The sequence below is a fragment of the Nanorana parkeri genome, unplaced genomic scaffold (genome assembly GCF_000935625.1).
Source record: "Nanorana parkeri isolate BGI_ZX_2015 unplaced genomic scaffold, ASM93562v1 scaffold798, whole genome shotgun sequence".
In the NCBI taxonomy this organism is placed as follows: Eukaryota; Metazoa; Chordata; class Amphibia; order Anura; family Dicroglossidae; genus Nanorana; species Nanorana parkeri.
In genome coordinates this window covers 130,755-149,521 of record NW_017307066.1, presented here as the reverse complement: position 1 = coordinate 149,521, position 18,767 = coordinate 130,755, and the positions used below count along the sequence as shown (strand labels likewise).

General features: G+C 40.1%; 1 protein-coding gene across 1 annotated transcript; it reads left to right on the top strand.

The window, feature by feature from the left end:
- The first annotated feature begins 1,897 nt into the window (after nucleotides 1–1,897).
- Nucleotides 1,898–5,053, top strand: LOC108793977 (olfactory receptor 6M1-like). Its single transcript, XM_018564940.1, has 2 exons — nucleotides 1,898–2,017; nucleotides 4,103–5,053. The coding sequence occupies exons 1-2, from the start codon at nucleotides 1,898–1,900 to the stop codon at nucleotides 5,051–5,053; spliced, it is 1,071 nt and encodes a 356-aa protein (XP_018420442.1).
- The last annotated feature ends 13,714 nt before the right edge of the window (nucleotides 5,054–18,767 follow it).

Genomic DNA, 18,767 nt, shown 5'->3' with positions numbered 1-18,767 from the left:
GATGTCAACCAGGGAATATACTTATTGGTTAACTGCTGATTTGAATTGAAGGTTTTGGTTTATAAAACACACTGTCCTCTTTTTGCTGATAGAGATATTCTCCATGCAAATTACATTTAACATTTTGACAGGTGCTTTTCCTATGCTGTAAAAAAAGAATGCATGTTTAAATGAATAACATATAAAAGATTTCACTAGGAACAAATTCAAACAGTTTTTAAACAGTTCAAGTGTTGCATTCTGAGTTTTTTTTTTTTTTTACTTGCATTTTTGTTTTTGTTTATACATTTATGCGTACCAATATTTAAGTGGAATGTATGTAATGATGACTACACTCATATTATCATTATTATTATTACTGCTTTAGGGGGCAGCAAGAAGTAGGATAAATGGGGATTGAATTTGACTTTAGTCCCAAAGGAAGAATTTTTAAATGTTGGATGTAAACTTAAACAAATGTAAATTAGAACCTTTCTTTCATTCCTGAAAGTTTTCTTATCAATCATTGTTATTGGATTTTCAGAAAACATATTTCACAGATGTTCACAGCAAACCACAATATGGGCTAGAAGAAGTGACAGTCCTTGGGACATCCAGTTCCAGGAGTGAGGACCAGGCCATAGAAAAACAGAAGTAACACACCCTGCAGATAAGTAGGAAATACAGAAGAAGTAAGAAGAGTAAGTGAGAGGGAGGGAAGGGGAAAGTGTAATGGGCATGGTGATGTAAAAGGGTGAAGGAAAAGAGTGTTATTAAAATGGGTAGGGTGAAGGAAAAGAGTGTTATTAAAATGGGTAGAAAAGAAAAAAAAGGAGGGTGAAAGGGTACAAGTGGGGTGAACAGAAAGAGGGAAGCCTATTATCTAAAGTAGCCGCCATCTTCTCAAATGTTATATAGAAGTTGAAACTAGATTTGAGTTTCTCATAGGGAATTTTTTGCTTTCTCCAGGACCTGGTGATCATCTGCTTCGTGGGAGTAAAGACATGAGTGAGTAGTACAGTTGTCTGGTTTCTGGTTTAAAAGAGATTCTAATGGATTGTTTCCAAATAGATCTATTTAATAAGGTGTAAAGCAATTGGTACACATGAGAACAGAAACATGTACTTGTGAAGCAGTCCCACCAGATATGTCTAAATGTGCCCTCGGCACTGCTGTCCCTAAAACACTGGGGCAGGGGGTAGCCAGGGACTGCTCTTGAAAGCCAACAAGGTATGAACTACCAATGCATAAGCAATTTGTAGCTGCCTTCTGCAAATAAAACATTGATCAAGCTTTTTGCAATATTAAGACAAATATCCTGCTAGTCCCTAAATCTTCTTCCCATATAGGGCATATTTTGAGCACCAAAGGGAAATAGGAAAAGAGTATTTGTGGATATATGGTAGAAATGCTTTCCAGGGTGTGGAGATTACTGAAACATATACCTTCAAAAAAGGCAAGATATCCGGGGTGTCTGTACACTTATTCAGGGGAGATATGGAATGTTTAATTTGCATGTACTGGAAAATGTTCATGAAAAGTATTGTGTGACTTTTTCAGTATCAGGAAGTGGTTATCAGGGGAGCCCAGTCTCTCATGTGGTGGTGACCAGCACAGGAGCAGTCTGGAACTTCATAGCCAAATCAATATCCAAAGACATAATCCATAAGAGTAGCAGGGGTCATGGGCAGGCAGCAAGATTCGTGGTCAGGAAGAAAGCTAAGTTTGGTACACAATAAATACAATCAACTATATACTAGGCAATACGGGACAAGCCCAAGAACAGAATCATATGTGAGGCTAGTATTTGTACCTGCTGACGTCAGGGTGGGGTCATCTCCGGAGGTGGGGTTCTTCCTTAAATTGGTGCGCTGTACCTTTAAGAGGAAACACAGTGCGCACTACACGGTGGCTCCACATGGCGGACATCACAGAGCGGCGGGGAACGGAGGAGACTGGTGCCGCGGGACTCAGGGCTGTGGGCAGCAAAGCAGACAACCCTCGGTTGTCTGTGGGGACCCCCTTCCGCGGCACAAAGGTGGGTGTTACAGCCAGAGGACCTAAAAGGTCATACATGCAAAGTAAGTGAGACTGTTGCCACCAATAAAATGTTTGGGTGCAATTGGTACATTTGCTGAAGCATGAAGGAGGGCCATTTGAGATTTTTGGGCTGCTTAATAACAGCTAGTAATATTTGGGCCTCTAAGAGATGGTTATATGGATTTAAAAAATGGCCGTGGCCTGGAAGAAATGTAAAATACATGGGTGATTTTTACCAGGAGGGTGCAAAGAAATATACAAGTTTTGGTAGAATGGTCATCTTGGCCTGCAAAGATTCTCCCTAATCATGATAAAGGATACTATTTTCAACCTGATAATAAGTACTAAAGATCATGTAACAAAGCATGGTAATTAGCTTGATTCAATGGGGTTGATTTACTAAAAGCAAATAGGTTGTTCACTTTGCAAGGGAATTTGCACTTTGCAGGGTAAATGCAGGGGAAATTCAGCTCAGTTAATCTTTCCTGAGATTATCCATGCCCATTTAGTCCAGTTTAGTTGCCTTTTTCTGCACTCTCTGCACTCATACGTTCCAAACGTTTACATACAGCTTAAATGCATCTCCCAAGCATGTAATTGGAAGGATTTGTTTTTTTCCCATGTTACCCTAGAAGTAACATTAAAGGAGGCCCCCTCTCTCTGTACAGTATGTTGTATATGTTGTTTGTTTTTGCATTGGGACATGTCGAACATGGAAGTATCTAGCTCCCCATGTCAATTGTTTCACAATCAATCGCCTGTTATTAAAATGGCCAGAATTTATTTTTTAAGATTCATCCCCCGTAGGCTTCAATCAGGTTACTAAAGGTCACAATTTTTGGACCAAGGCACACTTGCTTATTCCTGTTCTCCAACACACGAGACAAAAGGCTTCTGGAAAGCCTGGCTAAAACCTGGAGGTGGATGGAACATAAAAAATAAAGAATTATTGGCCCTTCTAAGCCACCTGACAACAGTTCAGAGAATGTGCATTATTGGTAATTGGTTACCATAGCAGTGAATGGCCCTCCCATTTCCTGAACTGTGGATGGCCTGGTTTCAGGTAAAACACATGGTTCACTCAAACCCACAGCCCTTCCCTAGTTCACATTTACCCTGAGTGGCCTCACATTTAAGCCCTTGGTAAACTAGCTGACACTTTGGGGTTGATTTACTAACCTTTTAAACACACCACGAACGTGTATACACCTCTGTAGTGTGTTCCCTCCCAGCACGATCTATGGGAGAAATCGAAACACCTTTGTAGTGTGTACACACCCAGCAGGTGTGTTGTTCAAAGCCCTGCAATGAATTGCAAGGTAATGTGGTGTAAATTAGCTCTATGTTATGTTGCTTGCGTTGATGAATGCAGGAATGTAAATGCATGAGCTAACCATTTTTGTCTAAACTGTGGAGCAGCATTATATATGCATCATGTGCATGAATTTTCCATATATGGCATTAGTGGAAATATGCTTTTAGAGACTTTTTGGTTGATAAATACGTTTTGCTGTGTGAAAATCACACACACCTGGTGTGTGTGTGTGTTTAGGTTAGTAAATCAACCCCTTTGACTTGATTCCAGTCCTACTTCGACAGCATCCACACAGCTGGATTAAACCCCTGAATAGTTTTTCTGGCAAGGGAACCTGAAGAAATAATAAAAGACTGGAAGCATACCTGTGAGACTAGTTTTTAGATTGATGGAACATTCACAGAGATAAACAATATTATATTTCCCTCATTTAGGGATCAGGAAGGAATTTTTTTCCCTTGTTGGAGCAAATTGAACCATGCTTTATAGGGTTTTTTTGGATCAACTTCCTCTGGATGAACAGTGAGCAACTGTGGGCACAGCGTTCTCTTTAGGCTTTTCTTCTTTTTTGTTTTTTTTAATAAGTCTATAGGTTGAACTCAATGGACATGTTTTTTTTTCAACCTGAAGAACTATGTAATTTATAGGTCTTCCACATAAAAATGTTTACCCAATAAAAATGATCATGCAGTACATTAAGAAAATTTTTAAGGTCAATGAAAAATGTGATATTGATACTGATAGTAACATTCTTATTTCCGTTTTCAGCATTCCTTCCGAATGGAGAACAGCGAGAATATGTCTATTCATTTTACAGATTTTATTTTGCTCGGATTTTCTGATGTTGAGTGGCAATGTCTGCCTGGAATTATTCTGATCATGTACTTTTTATCTGTCACTGGAAACATGATCATAATATTCGTGGTCTGTACTGACAGGCATCTCAGCAGTCCAATGTATTTCTTTATTGCCAACTTATCTTTTATTGAAATTCTGTACACATCTGTCACAATACCTAAACTTTTAGTTGTCCTCATTGGGAACAACAGAATAATTTCATTCAATGGCTGCATCACCCAGTTTTATTTTTTTTTCTGTTTTGGCTCAACAGAGTGTTTTCTTCTGGCAGTTATGTCTTATGACCGTTATACTGCAATCTGCAACCCCTTGCTCTATAACATAATTATGAGCCAACCTGTGTGTTTTTATCTAGTTTTGGCTTGTTGGATGAGCAGTTTTTTTCCAAACTTAATAGCCACTCTCATAATTGCAAATTTAAAGTTCTGTGGACAAAATATTCACCATTTCTTTTGTGACCTTTTTCCACTTTTGCAGTTATCATGTTATAACACGAACAAACTGCAGACTTTAAATTTTTTCACTGCTTCCACTATTCTTTTGTTTTCTTTCTCTTTAACGCTCTGGACCTACATCCGTATTATAATGACCATATTAAAAACATCTTCCATTAATTCTAGGTTTAAAGCTTTTTCAACTTGTGCTTCTCATCTTACAGTTGTTCTCATATTCTTTGGAACAGTGGCTTTTGTTTATCTTAGGCCACGCGTTAGTGGAGACTTTAATCTAAATAAAGTTCAGTCTGTTATTTATATAGTAGTGACACCAGTGATAAACCCTCTTATTTATAGTTTCCGTAACAAATATATAAAGATGGCAATAAAGTCGTGCTGGAAAAATATTGTAATATTTGTAAAATAAAATAAATCTTAGCATTTAAAAGTATCCAAAACGTCGCCTTCTGACCTGTTTGGCTATGATGGCAGCTTAACAGTAGCAGCTTTATCTATGAGTATGCTCCTTCAAAAATGAAATTCATGAGGGAAGAGTCTACTGCTGTGATAGTGTCTATTCTGATTATACTTAACACTGAGATACTTGAAGTGTGGTGTCATAACTTGAAATAGCCTGGCTTAGGGCATTAAGGATGCATAATTGGTTACCTGCACCAAAAAGAGTTGATGCTGGACCATAAAAACTAGTTGCCTGAAGCAGTACATTGCTGAGGGGAAGTGAGGTTTGTGTGTTTTACAAACAGTTTTTTTGTATATACTATCAAATCACTTAAAGTGACATTAAACCCTCAGATTTTTTAACATAAACCAATACTGTAATTTGTGCCTTACTGTAATCCATGGTAGTTTCCCTTCTCTTTGCTGCTCTTCCTGTTAAATCCTCAAGTCTTCTCATGCTGGGGGAGTACTTCCCTTTGCAGATGAGTGCTTCTTCCTGTAGTGCTGGCTCAGGTTGCAAACCTACACACAGACACCATGTATCCATTTCAGAGACAAGGCAGTCTGCTGCAAAACAGAAGAAGTTCTGCCCAGCATGAAAACAGATACAGATTTAAAAGGAAGAGCAGCAAAGAGAAGGGAAACAACCATGATTACAGTAAGGCACACATTACAGTTTTGTTTTATGTTAAAAAAATCTGAGGGTTTAATGTCACTTTAAGTTAAAAAAATTGTATTACCATGTGTTATTTTATATTGAGGGTGATTTTCAGTTGCAGGAGATGTTTTTGGTCAACTCGCTAAAGGTGGTATCACACTTTTCTAATGAATTTACTTAGATAGATAATTTACCAACATAGACGTTGGGAGTTTCCCTATTAAAAATACATCTAGCTTCTGATTAGTAATAATTACTAGGTTCTGTACAGTGTTTATTGAAGAGAGCAAAAATGAGACAGATGTTAAAGTCCAGATGCATCCCTAAGGATGAAGATTATAAGACCAAGTATGCCACCATCTTCCTCTACTTAATTGTGCTGCTTTGTAACAGCATCTATACCCTGTGAAAGCCCAAATACTTCCAGTAACAAAAAAAACTGCACAAAAAACTCTACGGTTCCTTGCATCAGTTATTACTTTATTTCCAGTACTGAAAGTCCTGCCAAGTGTACCAAATGAAATAATCAAATGTTAAATGCACACTCTAATGTTCAACAACACATCATGTAAATCCTGTAGATTTAAAATAATAATAATATGATTAAATAATAATGAATACCACATATAATATAATACATTTATAGAGTATATTTGCTTATCTATAGAATGGTAAAGGTAGTTGGCTACAACATAAACTAGCAATTTCGGCATCAGCCCAGTTTAGGTTATGACGTATGTGTTGTTTAGTGAAGAATCCATTCATGCAAGCCTTGTGCTGCTCCATAATGTTCTGATTAGACATGTAAATTTAATTTAATTCCAAATTGATATTCATATGAATTTTGTTAAATTCAGAAGCATCCGAATTTCCGAATTAGAACAAATCCAAATTTGATTGTTCCTTTAACGAAAATTCAGGTCCATCCCAATTGCTTTCAAAATGAAACTAAATCGGACAGGTCACTATTCTCTGGCCGATCTGGCCGGTCATGCAACTTAATTCCTAAACAAAAAATCAGACGGATTGAAATCTGAATTTCGAACCGAATCCATATTTAGAATCCGAAATTCAAAAAACGAAAGAAATTACAATCTGAGTTGATCCAGAATGAAACGAAACACATTTTTTGCAGGGTTACATGTCTAGTTCTGATCCCTCTCTGTCTGCTTAATATCCTACTTACTCTGTAATCTTTATCTTTTGCCTAGATTGTCAGCTATGTCTTATGTCCACTATGTTTGCCTCCTCTGCTGTTCATTCTGTTTGCAAAAAGTTATAAACGCACTCATTGCATCTACATATACTGTATATACCCCTTATCAACATTCTGCTCACCACATTCCCCTGCCCACTCCCTCCACAGCATCCTTTGCCAATTTTTCCTGCAGTCTCCATACCATGCACATGGCCGAAGTAAAGTTTAATGTGTGGAAATCAATATACTCGCTGATGAGGGATGATGTCACAGGAGGTCTCACACCCAGGGCCGGACTGGGACAAAAATTAGGCCCGGGCATTTTAGATGGAGCAGCCTAATCATGTGACCCTGAAGGCCCCACTCTGGCTGGACTCAGGGATTAGTGACGCTCTGGCTGGACTCAGGGATTAGTGACACGCTGGACTCAGGGATTAGTGACGCATCCCCCTGAGACTCCACAGAGCGCACCTGGGGCCCGGCCTCCTCTGCCGCCGGTCCGATGCTGCTGGGGCTCAGCCGCCACCACCTCTTCCCTCTACCATGCCGCCGCTTGTACGGCCGATACGCATGTAAGGGGCCCAGGCCCCTCATATGAGTATCGGCCGTACCCCCCTGATGGCAGCCCTGCCTGTGTCTCTGCTCTGTCCCCCCCCCTGTGACCAGCATGGGGTCGTGGAGCTCCTCTCACTCTTCACTCTGCTAGTGATTCCCCCTCCTCCCTGTCAGCTCACCTTCTCCTCCTGGACTCCGTTCTGTGTGAGTGTGTCTTTAACAGGACACAGGTGGGTCCACACAGTTCTCCTGGCTTGTCTGTCAGCTGGGGATGGGGGTGGGGCGGATCTCTGCTGTTCAGCCTGGCCAAGTGGGGACCGGCCCGGCCCGAACACATCAGGTTGATTGTGTTCAGCCCGGCCCACCGGGCAAGTGGCCGGTTTGCCCTATGGCCAGTCCGGCCCTGCTCACACCTCATTTAAGGAGGCACTACCCCTGATTTATCATAGGAGTGGTGTCTAATTGCCGCATTTAAAAAAATATTTGCTGGTGCTGTGAGACTCTGCAGGTGCATGCATTCGCTGGTGCCAAGCCTCAAGCTAATCGTACTTGTGCAAGTCTGCATATTATTGCCTGTGTGACAATACTACACATCAAAGAAACATTTGTAAAATCTTACCAGTACAAATGCCATGGATGGGATATCTATTGTTGTTCCGAAATGTTTGAAAATACTTTGTCAGAAGTAGAGGTGTATTTGGTGCATTTTGTTTTTTAAAGGACTGGTTTTGACATATACTGTAAGTGGTACTAGCCGTAAGAACATTTTGGAACTAAGCAGACTAGTTGGCAGTAGGTCAATAACATGATTAGGTACAAAAAGAGCATCTTAGAGAATCAGAGTGTCTCAGAAGTAAAGATGGGCAGAGGCTCACCAATCTGTGAAAAGCTGCATCTAGCTACCTTAGAATACCTAAAGGGTCTGGTATTGTTTGGGAAGGGGAACTGCACGCTTTAAAGTCATTTTTTTTCTTTAGAAATGTCACTTTTGCCGCAGCAGGTTCTATACATCGTACAGATGCACCACTTTACATGCAGTTTAAGGGGATGCTGCAGGCACAATATTTAAAGGATTTTTTCATTTTTTTTGTTACCCTTTAAGTGATGTTAAAATCACTGCTCCTTTAAAAACTGTATTTAAAAAAAAATTTCATTGATTCCTGTCCCCCAGGGCAGTGCCCAGATCCTCATACACTTTTTATGGCCAATAAATTGCAAATAAGGCTTCAAAATGGGAACATTTGTTTTTCAAAGTTCTTCCCCCGTAGACTTGCATTGAGTTTGAATTCGAACCGAACAAGGGGGTGTTCAGCTCATCACTGTTCCTCACAATGATGAGGAGTCTCCAGTGGGCAGGTGGGGAAATGTCTGATGCTTTCTTGGCTATCTGGGCTGGGACATCTGGGAGCTATGGGTTCATTTGGTAACCTCCTATGACTACATGCTGGAGTTTTAATTGTTCCCCCCTCCTTGCTTTTTGCCCTCCAGTCCTACAACTTCACTCCTCATGGGGAAGCATCATTACATAAGGCTTGAATCAACTACTAATCTTAAGGGTGATCATTCCTGTTCCTCCAGAAGAAAAATTCTCCAATACTTCAACCTTATTCCCAGCTCCGAAGCCAAATGGGGGAGTGTGGCCAATCTTAGACCTCTCAATATTTTTCTGTGAGTTTGCAAGTTTTGCACGGAATCAGTAGAGTTGTTCATTGTCTCCCTTCAACAAAGGGACTTTCTAGTGTCAGTGGACATCAAGGATGCCCACCTGCATGTGCCATTTTTTTCACCGCACCAAAAATCCCTATGCCCTCACAGGTGTTTTAAATATATTCACATTGTGAGCTACTTAGATAACCTTCTCCTGAAGGCCAGGGCTGAGCACAAATTGATGGTAGATATGTAGACCACAATTCTGATGTTGCTGAATTTTGGCTGGGTTATCAATTTTCAGAAGTTGTCACTGGACCCCTCTTACTGTCTGAGATATCTGGGGTTCCTTCTGGTTACAGATCAGACTCAGGTGTTTCTTTCAAAAATAGAAGGTTATAACCCTGCATTTGCAAAATCAAGCCCTAAGGACTAAAGTCCAACATTCAGTAAGGTTTAGGATGAGGGTCCTGGTTCTAATGGTGGCCTCCTTCGAGGCAGTTCTCCTTCAGACCCCTCCAATAGTGCATTATAGCTGCGTGGGACAAGCTTCTGCAGTCTCTGGATCTCCCCATGTGCCTGTCCTCCCATGCAAGGACCTCACTAGCCTGGTGGGTCTCTGATCCTGCACTAGAGGGGGGAATCCTGCCTCCCCCTAAATGGACCATGTTGACAATGGTTGCTGGCCTGTTGGGCTTGAGAGGTTATAGAGGGAACTTTACCAGTGAGAAAAGCCAGGCAGTCAATCATTGTTCTAGAACTCAGAGATGTACAACTTGCCCTACAGCGCTGGATGAATTCACCGCATGGGCAACCGAAGAGGGTGCAATCTGACAACGCCATGGCCATGTCATATGTCGATCATCATGGAGGGAACCAGAAGTCAAGCAACGCACAGAGAGGCAGAACATACTGTATAATATTCTGGGCAAAATGCCATGGTAAAGCATTAACAGTGGTCAATATTCCAGGGCTGGAAAATTGGCATACAGTCGGCAGCACCTGGATACAGAGGAGTTGTTTAGCACCCTCAAATTTTCCAGCAGATTTGCCTGTTGGAATGCTTCGATGCAAGGCAATGCTGGATGTGGATCTTCTGGCATCCAGATAAAATAACACAATAATCAGATTTGTATCTCCATCCAGGGATCCCAGTGCCTTTGCAGTGGATGCTCTGGTGAGTCTGCGGGATCAGTTTCCCCTAATTTATGCCTTTCCTCCTTTGAGGTTTCTGTCTCATCTGCTCTGCAGGATAGAGGAGAGGGGAATTCCAGTGATCCTTGTGGCTCCAAACTGGCGCAGATGGGTGTGGTTACATAGTATTTGAGGTTGAATAAAGACACAGGTCCATCAAGTTCAACCTTATGTGTAAGTGTGTGAGGTGTGTGTGTGCATGTGTATGTGAGTCCCTGTGGGGTCCTACATTTTAAGAGTACCTGTACATACATGTCTCCCATATCCCTGTATATTCAGTGAATTGAAAAACTAATCTAAGAGTTTTTTTTAAATTCATCAATGCTTTGAGCTGATACCACTGTCTGTGAAAGGGAAGTCAACATTTTTACAGCTCTCAAAAACCCCCCTTTAACAGTCTAAGATTAAACTGCCTCTCGTCCAACCTCATGTTGTGGCCTCATATCATCTTTAGAGTTCTTAGTTTAAACAGTTTACTTCTGTTACTGCAGTCCCCATTGAGGAATTTGATTTTCAACCAACCCCGTCTTAAGCTCTTCTTCTCTATGAAGAACAAATTTAATTTCTGGAGGTGGTCTTCATAACTTAGGCCTTCCATCCCCTTTATTAATCTTGTTCCCCTTCTCTGAACTTTCTCAAATTCGAGCACATCTTTCCTGAGGATTGGTGACAAAAACTGAATGGCATTCTCAGGGTAAGGCCGAAACAGTGATTTATAAAATGATAGAGTAATGGTCTTGCAAAAATCACTCTTTTAATGCACGATATTATCTAGCTGCAGCTTGGCATAGCATACCATTTTTGAGTTTGTGGTCTATAAGGACCCAGGTCTTTCGCCATCCCCGACTTCCCCAGAGGAATGCCTTCTAGATAGTAATTTTCATGCATGTTCCTAGCTCCCATGTGCATAACTTTGCATTTTTTTCATGTTAAATCACATCTGCCATGTTGCAGTCCACTCCTCAATTTTATCAAGGTCTTGCTGCAGTGATTTTATATCTTGCTGTCAAGTTACTTCTCTACATAGCTTAGTATCATCAGCAAACACTGAAATTGAGCTATTTATTCTAACCTCTATCGTTTATGTATAAAATAAACAGAATTGGTCCCAGGACCAAACCCTAAAGCACTCTACTCACAACTATTGTCCATTGAGTGAATGGGCTATTTATTACTACCTTCTAAATACGTTTTTTTAATATAGTTCCTTATCATTCCCTCAAATATTTTGCATGCTATTGATGTTAAGCTGACTGGCTATAGTTACCAGGTGTACATCTGGTCTGTTTTTTGAATAACGATAATACATTTCCTATCTGCCAATCAACCGGTACCATTCCTACCATTTAAATTTCCATAAAGTTAAGAAACTTTGGTCTGGCTATGATTTGCCGTTTTTTGAGGACTCATGGATCTAAATCATCTGGTCCTAAAGATCTGTTTACATTTAGTTTTTGTAGACTCTTTTTCACTCTGATCTCTGTCAGCCACTGACATACATTTAGGGGGTTATTCATGACGGAGCCGAAGGATCCAGACGTAGCTTCGGCTGATCCTTCGGCTCGCTTTGGCCGCCTGAGCCCTTCAGTTCAGTTGAACCGAAGGGCTGCTGTACGGGCTATTCACTATAGCCCGTACAGCAGCCAAAGGCAGCCTAGCGGCTCAGCCGAGCTAAACCCAAATGCTTCGGCTCGACTGAGCCGCATTCACAGACAAAGCATGGCGAAAAGTCGGCCGAAGCTGACCGATCTCCACACAAATGACAGCTAGGCAGAGCCATCTATGATCTCACGGCTCGCTCCGCCCAGTTGTAATGACAGATCAGCGTTTCTAAATGACCTGTGGACACTGATCTGTCATTAAACAATAACAACTGGTAGGAGCCGTCCGTGACGTCATGACCATCTCTGTCCAGTTGTTATTCTTAGGCTAGGACCTGCTAGAAGACTCTGGCAGGTGCCGGCCAATAGGAAACAGTTGGGATGGAGCTAGTGGTAATGTCACCGCTAGCTCCGCCCAATTGTTTTTGTTTTGCCGGCATCTGTCAGATGCTTCATTCTGCGGTGGGAGTTTGTCACATGCAGTCCAGAGCATGTTCGGCTTGCCAAAGGCAGCCGATGTATGACTGAAATCAGCCGTACAAGGCTGAAGTGAATAGCCGAACAGCGTTTGGCTCACTTCACTTCGGTTATTCATTCGGCTGCCTAAGTGAATAACCCCTTTAATCTTTTGTTATCAGAGTTAATACCTTAATTATTAAACCCGTCTGTCTCTTCTGAAGAAAATAATGTATTTAACACATCTGCTTTCTCCCTGTCACTGGTAACCAACTTCCCCTGTTCATCTTTTTTGAAAAGGGAATGTTGGTTACCAGTGACTGGGAGATTTTCTGTCCTTACTCTTTTATTATTTAAATATTTATCTGTGTCCTTTTTAGTCAATTTTTGCCACCCTGATTGCTCTTTTGCAATTTTTGTAGTGCCAAACAGACGTAAGGACATTTGTACCAAAAATTAAGGTGTTCCTCCAGCCTTATTGGAGGGACAGACAGGGAAGGGGTGGGCACAGCTGGTTCTGGCTCCTGAGAGGCAGACCCAGCTGCCAGTCAGGCAGTCAAGTGGATCCTGAATCCAATATTGTCAGGATATTTCCTGGCTGTAGTGCAGTCTGTGTTGTCAGCAGAAAGCAGGCAGTAGCCCGCTATATGCTGACTTTAGGTGCCGGAAGTACATTAGTAGATGTACTTCTGTGACCTAAAAGAGAAGTAAAGCCAAAAAAAGGTTTGACTTTAATCCTCTTTTACGAAAATGGTAACTATGAAAAAGCATCTAATACAACAGGCAGAGCACTGAGTGGTGGCACTCTAACCTTGGAGCTGGGCTTTATAATTGTACCCAATGGACTAATGGTAAGGAATAATGTATGTATAAACTGTGTGAAAAAACACAAACTGTTTTGAAGAAAGCAGCACCCTGGGAATATAGTCATTTGTTGATTACCACTGTAAAAATCCCAGTGTTTATATAGCAGGTTGCATTCTCTCGGAATGCTGACAATGTTTGCCACTGGCCATAATAAAATATTTACAACACTTATTACATTAAGGTCACCTACGTTGGAGATGTTGATGCCTATTTCATCTGCAAACGGGTAGAGAGAAAAATATGTATGCAACCAAATATTTTTATTTCTAACAGTAAAAGCTGACACATTTAAAGAGTAAAATAAAAAAAATGATGTAGTGCTTTTAGAAATAATTCTGCTATACATTTACTTTCATACTTTTTTTACTTTCAGTCTTTCATATTTTGTAACTGTTTTAAGCTATTGCTTAGATTGTCAGTACTTTATATTTATGTTAAAGTTGTAATCATTGTATGTTATTTTACTTGTATTGCAATTATTGTTCCTGTAATTATTTAAATTGTTATTTTTATTTCTGTTATTTTTTTGTTAGAGTATGTTTAGATTTATATTGCCTAAATTTTCCAGGTAGAATATGTTTTTTAGTGATCCAATTACTAAAGTTGTGTCTGACATTACAGCTTCACACATTAAAACTGGGAGTCAAAGAATGCCCAAGGGTACTAGGATTGCCTATTGTTATATGCAATTTGAGCTCAAGACTCACATAATTATTTATACTGCAATCTAGACATTAGTTTTTATTGCATGAAATCTTATGATCTCAAAACAATTTTTGTCAGCTGGGATGTTCTAAGTAACAGTGACCCTAAACTATTGCAGTAGAAATTTTAAAGGCTACAGGGCTGCTTTATCTGATCCGCATTTCGGCTCGCTTTGGCCGCCTGAGCCCTTCAGTTCAGTTGAACCGAAGGGCTGCTGTACGGGCTATTCACTATAGCCCGTACAGCAGCCAAAGGCAGCCTAGCGGCTCAGCCGAGCTAAACCCAAATGCTTCGGCTCGACTGAGCCGCATTCACAGACAAAGCATGGCGAAAAGTCGGCCGAAGCTGACCGATCTCCACACAAATGACAGCTAGGCAGAGCCATCTATGATCTCACGGCTCGCTCCGCCCAGTTGTAATGACAGATCAGCGTTTCTAAATGACCTGTGGACACTGATCTGTCATTAAACAATAACAACTGGTAGGAGCCGTCCGTGACGTCATGACCATCTCTGTCCAGTTGTTATTCTTAGGCTAGGACCTGCTAGAAGACTCTGGCAGGTGCCGGCCAATAGGAAACAGTTGGGATGGAGCTAGTGGTAATGTCACCGCTAGCTCCGCCCAATTGTTTTTGTTTTGCCGGCATCTGTCAGATGCTTCATTCTGCGGTGGGAGTTTGTCACATGCAGTCCAGAGCATGTTCGGCTTGCCAAAGGCAGCCGATGTATGACTGAAATCAGCCGTACAAGGCTGAAGTGAATAGCCGAACAGCGTTTGGCTCACTTCACTTCGGTTATTCATTCGGCTGCCTAAGTGAATAACCCCTTTAATCTTTTGTTATCAGAGTTAATACCTTAATTATTAAACCCGTCTGTCTCTTCTGAAGAAAATAATGTATTTAACACATCTGCTTTCTCCCTGTCACTGGTAACCAACTTCCCCTGTTCATCTTTTTTGAAAAGGGAATGTTGGTTACCAGTGACTGGGAGATTTTCTGTCCTTACTCTTTTATTATTTAAATATTTATCTGTGTCCTTTTTAGTCAATTTTTGCCACCCTGATTGCTCTTTTGCAATTTTTGTAGTGCCAAACAGACGTAAGGACATTTGTACCAAAAATTAAGGTGTTCCTCCAGCCTTATTGGAGGGACAGACAGGGAAGGGGTGGGCACAGCTGGTTCTGGCTCCTGAGAGGCAGACCCAGCTGCCAGTCAGGCAGTCAAGTGGATCCTGAATCCAATATTGTCAGGATATTTCCTGGCTGTAGTGCAGTCTGTGTTGTCAGCAGAAAGCAGGCAGTAGCCCGCTATATGCTGACTTTAGGTGCCGGAAGTACATTAGTAGATGTACTTCTGTGACCTAAAAGAGAAGTAAAGCCAAAAAAAGGTTTGACTTTAATCCTCTTTTACGAAAATGGTAACTATGAAAAAGCATCTAATACAACAGGCAGAGCACTGAGTGGTGGCACTCTAACCTTGGAGCTGGGCTTTATAATTGTACCCAATGGACTAATGGTAAGGAATAATGTATGTATAAACTGTGTGAAAAAACACAAACTGTTTTGAAGAAAGCAGCACCCTGGGAATATAGTCATTTGTTGATTACCACTGTAAAAATCCCAGTGTTTATATAGCAGGTTGCATTCTCTCGGAATGCTGACAATGTTTGCCACTGGCCATAATAAAATATTTACAACACTTATTACATTAAGGTCACCTACGTTGGAGATGTTGATGCCTATTTCATCTGCAAACGGGTAGAGAGAAAAATATGTATGCAACCAAATATTTTTATTTCTAACAGTAAAAGCTGACACATTTAAAGAGTAAAATAAAAAAAATGATGTAGTGCTTTTAGAAATAATTCTGCTATACATTTACTTTCATACTTTTTTTACTTTCAGTCTTTCATATTTTGTAACTGTTTTAAGCTATTGCTTAGATTGTCAGTACTTTATATTTATGTTAAAGTTGTAATCATTGTATGTTATTTTACTTGTATTGCAATTATTGTTCCTGTAATTATTTAAATTGTTATTTTTATTTCTGTTATTTTTTTGTTAGAGTATGTTTAGATTTATATTGCCTAAATTTTCCAGGTAGAATATGTTTTTTAGTGATCCAATTACTAAAGTTGTGTCTGACATTACAGCTTCACACATTAAAACTGGGAGTCAAAGAATGCCCAAGGGTACTAGGATTGCCTATTGTTATATGCAATTTGAGCTCAAGACTCACATAATTATTTATACTGCAATCTAGACATTAGTTTTTATTGCATGAAATCTTATGATCTCAAAACAATTTTTGTCAGCTGGGATGTTCTAAGTAACAGTGACCCTAAACTATTGCAGTAGAAATTTTAAAGGCTACAGGGCTGCTTTATCTGATCCGCATTTAGCAATGAAAATGTATTGTGGCTCTAGAAATGTACCCTCAAAAGGATGTTATTTACTGCTGCATGATCGCCCGTGCCGTACCTATTTTCTTTAATTACAGAATCCAAGTTGTATGAACAGCTACTCTTCTAGTGGCCCATGAAGAAATTAATATGGTGAAATGAATATGGTGGAATGAAAAGCAACATTTTCTAACTGTAACCATTACTAGGTATTAGTGGCATAATTCAGTTGTTCCACTCTTTTTTTTCTTTATTATGTGGTATGTGGGTGTGGTATTTATGGGGTAGTTTTTTTTATTCCAATAGTGTTCTTTGTTTTTGAGGGACTCTTCCTTATTTTGTGTATTTTATGTGGCTGTGATGTGATGCTTGCACTGTCACTTATAATTTTTAGTTTTTACCTCTGTGTATTATTTTTATGAAAACAATTAAATATTGACTCTAGTGAGGGGCTTTTTTGGCACACGAAAAGGGCCAAGGTTGCTAAAAATAACTTCTATAACATGCAGGAGCTATTTAAAGCACATCACACCATTGCAACCAACAAACATTTTGCATGAAAAATAAGAAAAGCAGCTTTGTGGGTGAAGTAATATATCTCCATTAGCTCTCACTTCTTTATTAAGTTTGACACCTTTTACCAGAAAGCTGCAGTGATGCCTTATTGTTTCAGTAGTACCAAAGTCAGTTTGGTATGTTAGTGAATTACAAGACGCAATGTACACTGAAGCACTGCTAATGTTTTATCTGCAATCCAGTCTGTATGAAATGCACCAGCATACTGCACACATAGCATTCAGAGAGTTCTGCATCGTTAAAAAAATCAGTAGAAGGTTTTGAGAGAAACAAGTGCTTTTCTGCTCTATTGCTCAATAATCTTTCAGGAAAAGGAAAATATTTTTTTACAAAGATTAGCTGGTGGAAGCAGTGTAGAGGGGTATTTCCTCAAAATGGATTTACTGTATATGTTACAATGGACACACTATAACTTACAATGAAACAAATAGTTAAAGCAGTGGTTACCATAATTGGGCTTCACTTGTAGTCACTGACATCACCAAAGGTTTGTACATAATGTTCGTTATATATAATGCTAAAGAGGACTGTTAGAGACTGCAAACATACTAGAGGAAATGATGGTCAGACATTGTGGACATGCTACAGATTTGGTTGGAGACTGGAGACATGTTGCAGAAAATAGTGTGACATTGGGGGCATGTTAGGGGACAGTAGTAGAGATCACTGCTATTGCTCCTTTACAAATCAAAGCTCCCAATCCCACTCCAGATTTTTGGGGTCCCAGCACTGCACAGCAAGTACCAAAGGGCCAAATGTTGCCCTTGAACCTTAGGTTGGGCACAGGAGGGTTAAATAGTAGAACAAGGATTGGACTTTGTTGGACCACATAAGTTGCACTTAGCTCAAACTGTCTACAAATTTGAATTGAGATTTTACATGAAAAAGGGTTTCACATGTAGGATTGAAGGAAGAACACCAGGAAAGAAGTGAAAATCATTACTGATTTTCTAGTGCTGTACAGCAATTGTACTGACATTGGTGTCCTGTCATTTCCCATATCTTGAATTGTATGTTATGTAACCGAATTCCAGGATTTGTTTTATTAACCCTTGCAGTGGGGCTAGCCCCAGACTTGTTTATCTAGGTGCTAAAATTAACAAAGTTATACTCACCCAAAATTCCAAGCCGGCCAGCTGTCATGGTGCTCCCTACGGCCTATCGCCTCAGTGTATAGACTTTATGATTTACTGGATCTTAGACTGCTGCAGAGGAGGGGGAGAGACATTCCAGGGACCTGTCTAAGAAGAAGCCAGCTCTGAGCTTTGGGTGAGTTATTCTTTGTGTTTTTTTAACCTGGACACAAATGAGCCATTAACCCTTGCAGTGGGGGGGGGTAACCCCACTGCAAGGGTTAATAATACAAATCCTGGAGTTCTGCTTGAATGTAGGAGATTCCAATAAGACCTCTGACATGCTTTTGGTGCATCTATTTTCTCAGATTACTGTTTATGTTTCCTAATTGTTAGATAAAAGTATGTGACCTGAAAGTGTCTCAGCAATTGTTATGTGAACTGGTATACTACATTTATTCCTGGATTCATGATTGAAGTCATAGACAGACAAGCTATGGTCCATATATACATTACAAGATTAATTTTCAATTCTGATGGTGTGTACCTTTAATTTTTTTTTCAGTGCACTGCAGAAACAAAATAATTTATGTCAAGAGAATTGTGAAGTGCTTCTCAGACTCTACCTGCTGATTTCTCTATCACTCACTTATCAAACTCTAATCCTTTGCTCTGCTGAATTCTCCTTCCTCCTATTACATATGTTACATGGTATACTTGGCATAATTATTAGTATTTTGAATATATATATAT

Bases quoted from the DNA above. Each gene is read 5' to 3' on its own strand.
- LOC108793977 (XM_018564940.1), top strand. From the start codon at position 1,898: ATGGCGGACATCACAGAGCGGCGGGGAACGGAGGAGACTGGTGCCGCG. The intron at 2,018-4,102 runs GTGGGTGTTACA...TTCCGTTTTCAG, and splicing joins CCCCCTTCCGCGGCACAAAG to CATTCCTTCCGAATGGAGAA.